At 58.4% G+C, this 2,947-nt stretch overlaps 1 protein-coding gene across 1 annotated transcript; it reads right to left on the bottom strand.

Annotated features, from left to right (window-relative positions):
• Positions 1–816: 816 nt before the first annotated feature.
• LOC123050464 (uncharacterized) lies at positions 817–2,710 on the bottom strand. The gene is made up of 2 exons (XM_044473252.1): positions 2,127–2,710; positions 817–918 (listed from the first exon to the last, which is right to left on the bottom strand). Exon 1 carries the CDS (start codon positions 2,541–2,543, stop codon positions 2,268–2,270), a length of 276 nt encoding a protein of 91 aa, XP_044329187.1. The 5' UTR covers positions 2,544–2,710; the 3' UTR covers positions 817–918; positions 2,127–2,267.
• Between the last annotated feature and the right edge of the window lie 237 nt (positions 2,711–2,947).

The raw sequence follows: 2,947 nt of genomic DNA, 5'->3' as shown, positions 1-2,947 counted from the left end.
ACTGGGTGACGCACGCAGGCGTCCTAACCATCGGAGCTAGCCTGCGCCGGAGCAGACGGGATCGCAGCCGCCGAGCGCACGGCCGCCGTAGCCGCCGCGGTCAATGGGTCGAGCACCCCGTCGAGCATCTTGGCCCTCGCCACCTTGGACTTGAGGCGCGGCGAGCAGCCGGTCAGAGCGTCCCGAAGAGCCCTAAGCTTCATAGCTTTTTCTTCCACGCCGAGCCAGGTGGACGGCTCGTTACGAGCAATCCTAGCGCTCCGGCGTCGTTCGGGCGGCAGCACCGCCACTCCGTCACCGGGCTCGTCCAACTCCACCAAGGCGACGCTGGAGCGGCCACGGGACGCCGGGGCCTGCACAGCGGAGGCCGGACCGTCCGGGGCAGGTGGGTCATCATCCGCAGGAGGCGCAGGGATGCGCCGCTGCGGGCTGAGACGCAGGGGGGGAGCACCCAAAAGCCGCAGCATGCAGGCGAGGCGCTGCCCACCCCCGCGGGCGCCGACGTGCATGGCTTGCATGCTAGCGGGCCCCCATCACGCGCTCCCACAGGAGCCAAGCAACTGGACCCAGGTCAACTAGCAAAACTGAAACTAGATGGATTGCTTGATGACACCTTCATAACATATATACGAGAATTTGTCATGTGTTTCTGTCACTTTTAACACCTGCAGATGACACCTTCATGTGTGATGCAGACTCAAGAAATGCATCATGTTTGCTATGAACTCGTCATATGTAACTTGCAAGTTCCTTTTTTGCCATACGACCAAAAGGCCGGGTTCAAAGATAATGGAATAGCTGTAAGATGAAACTAAATTAAAGCATCAATTCATATTTCTCATCAAGATAACAAAAGGCAAATAGATAAGGAGAGTAATATGAACTGAAGTAACAGAAATATGTTGTCATCATCATCATGTGCGGCAACGCAACTCCGCCAGATCTAGCCGTGTCGTGACGCGGGCTGCGGGCGGCGAGGACTGTGGACGGCGCCGTGGGGTCCGGCTTCCTCGGGCGCGGCGGCGGAGCGCGGCGACCGGTGTGTCGGATCTGAGGCGGCGGCCTCGCTGGTACGGACGGCGCTCCTCTGGCGGCAGGGAGTGCTCGTCGGTGAGGTAGGCCTGATCCCCTCGGCTGCGTGGGCAGCGAGGTCCCGGTGGGCGCTGGTCATGGCGCGGGGAGGTCCCGGTCTCCCCTCGTCGGATCGGAGGCGAGCTGGTCCGCTCGTCATGCATGACCTCCGGCCGGTCTGGATCTCCGGCGTGCACGCGCCTGCTGATTTTGTGACTGGTTCGGAGGTGGCGGCAGGGTGCTTGGCCGGGGGAAACCCTTGGCCGCCACCGGCGGCCACGGCGTCGATGGCATCCCGGACGCCATTCCCTCCTTGGTGGCGGCGCCGAGGCTAAACCTCCCCTGCCTCCCCCCTCCCCCTGCGCCCGGGTGAAAACCCTAGCCCCGGTGGCTAAGCGGCGGCGGCGCCACAGCGTCGTTACCTTCTTGAAGGCGCCGACTTGGGCATGGGGATGTTGGGTGTGCATGGCGAGTCTGTCTGGTTCCTGGTGGCGGCCCATGTCTGGCCGTGTCTCCGATTGCGACCTCGCCCTTTCTCACCTTGTACTTGCCGTGGTGGAGCGGTACTTCATCTCACTCATTGATGGCGGCGGAGATCGGCGGCATGGCGCCGTGGAGGCTCGGCGTCCGATGTGCGGAGATGGACTCGCGCAGGAGGAGGTAGTTGTCTGGCATCATGGTGACGTCGATGGCAGTAGTGGCCTTCACAAGATAGAAGATTCAATATAATCTGAAGACGGACTTGTGGAAGATGGCGGCGACGACATAAGAGTGCGTCTGACCGGATTGTGCCCCAGACCCGGTATGTGGCTCGGCTGGGGCTTCCGGCTTTTGATGTTAGGTTTAGGTGAGTGGTTTGGGTAGTGGCCCAGCTAGCATCCCTACATCATATGGATAAGAGGAGCGGCATATGTTGCCAAGATGGTAGTTTCAGGTATATTGTTTGTAATACTTTATAAGGTCCTCGAGAATAATTAATAAAGTGACCTTATGCATCTCCCAGATGCAGAGGCCGGGGGTCATCCTCCTTTTCTAAAAAAAAAAAAAATCATCATGGTGGTATTTTACAATGGGCGATTCAACGGGAAGCCACACAGGTTTCAGGCCATGGTTGTTGCAGCAAACAGAGACACGCCTAGCAGTTGAGGTACGTCACCGTCCTCAGCCCCTCCTCAGCTAGCAGCAAGTTGCAGCTGCTAATTGGGACCCCAGCAGCTGAGGTACATCACCGTCCTCACCCCCTCCTCGGCCTTCTCCGCTCGCCGCCTCTCCGCCGCCGCCGCCGCGGAGGCTGGAAGCTGCTTGGCGCCCTGCGAGACGCCGCCGCGGACGTTGGCCCTGGCCTTGGCGGCCCGGTGGATGATGGACCTGAGGGCGTAGTTCCATCGGCAGAGCCCAGCCTGGTCCTTGAGCGCCTCCACGGCGCCGACGCTCATCGCCACCATCCATGACGCCTTCGCCGCTCCCGCCATGATCTCTCTTGCGTTGGTGGAGACAGCACTGTTGATTGATGTGTCTGAACTATGTGATGCCTGGAGATTGGTAGCTGAAGTCTGAGTGTGGAGTATGGAATGAATTTTGAGCTGAAGGCTGATTGATGCTTGTGTTGATGAGAGGACGAGTGGGATTGGGACGAGGTTATATACAGGAGGGAGCCTGGAGGTCTAGAGCAAAACAGTGGTCGCAGACGTTGGTTTTCTAGGATACCGGGTGCTTCCGGAGTTACTCTGCTGCTACTCTGCTTGTTCAACGCCACACCTATCGTTTTTTTTTTTTTAGAAAAAAAAAGTACTTATGGCCCCTCAACTATGCATGGTCCTGATTCCTTTTTTCCATCAAGTGTATTTTTTAGAGATTTTTTTCCATCAAATGTTAG

This window comes from Triticum aestivum, chromosome 2D, assembly GCF_018294505.1.
Source record: "Triticum aestivum cultivar Chinese Spring chromosome 2D, IWGSC CS RefSeq v2.1, whole genome shotgun sequence".
NCBI lineage: Eukaryota > Viridiplantae > Streptophyta > Magnoliopsida > Poales > Poaceae > Triticum > Triticum aestivum.
This window is presented reverse-complemented; position numbering and strand designations above follow the sequence as displayed.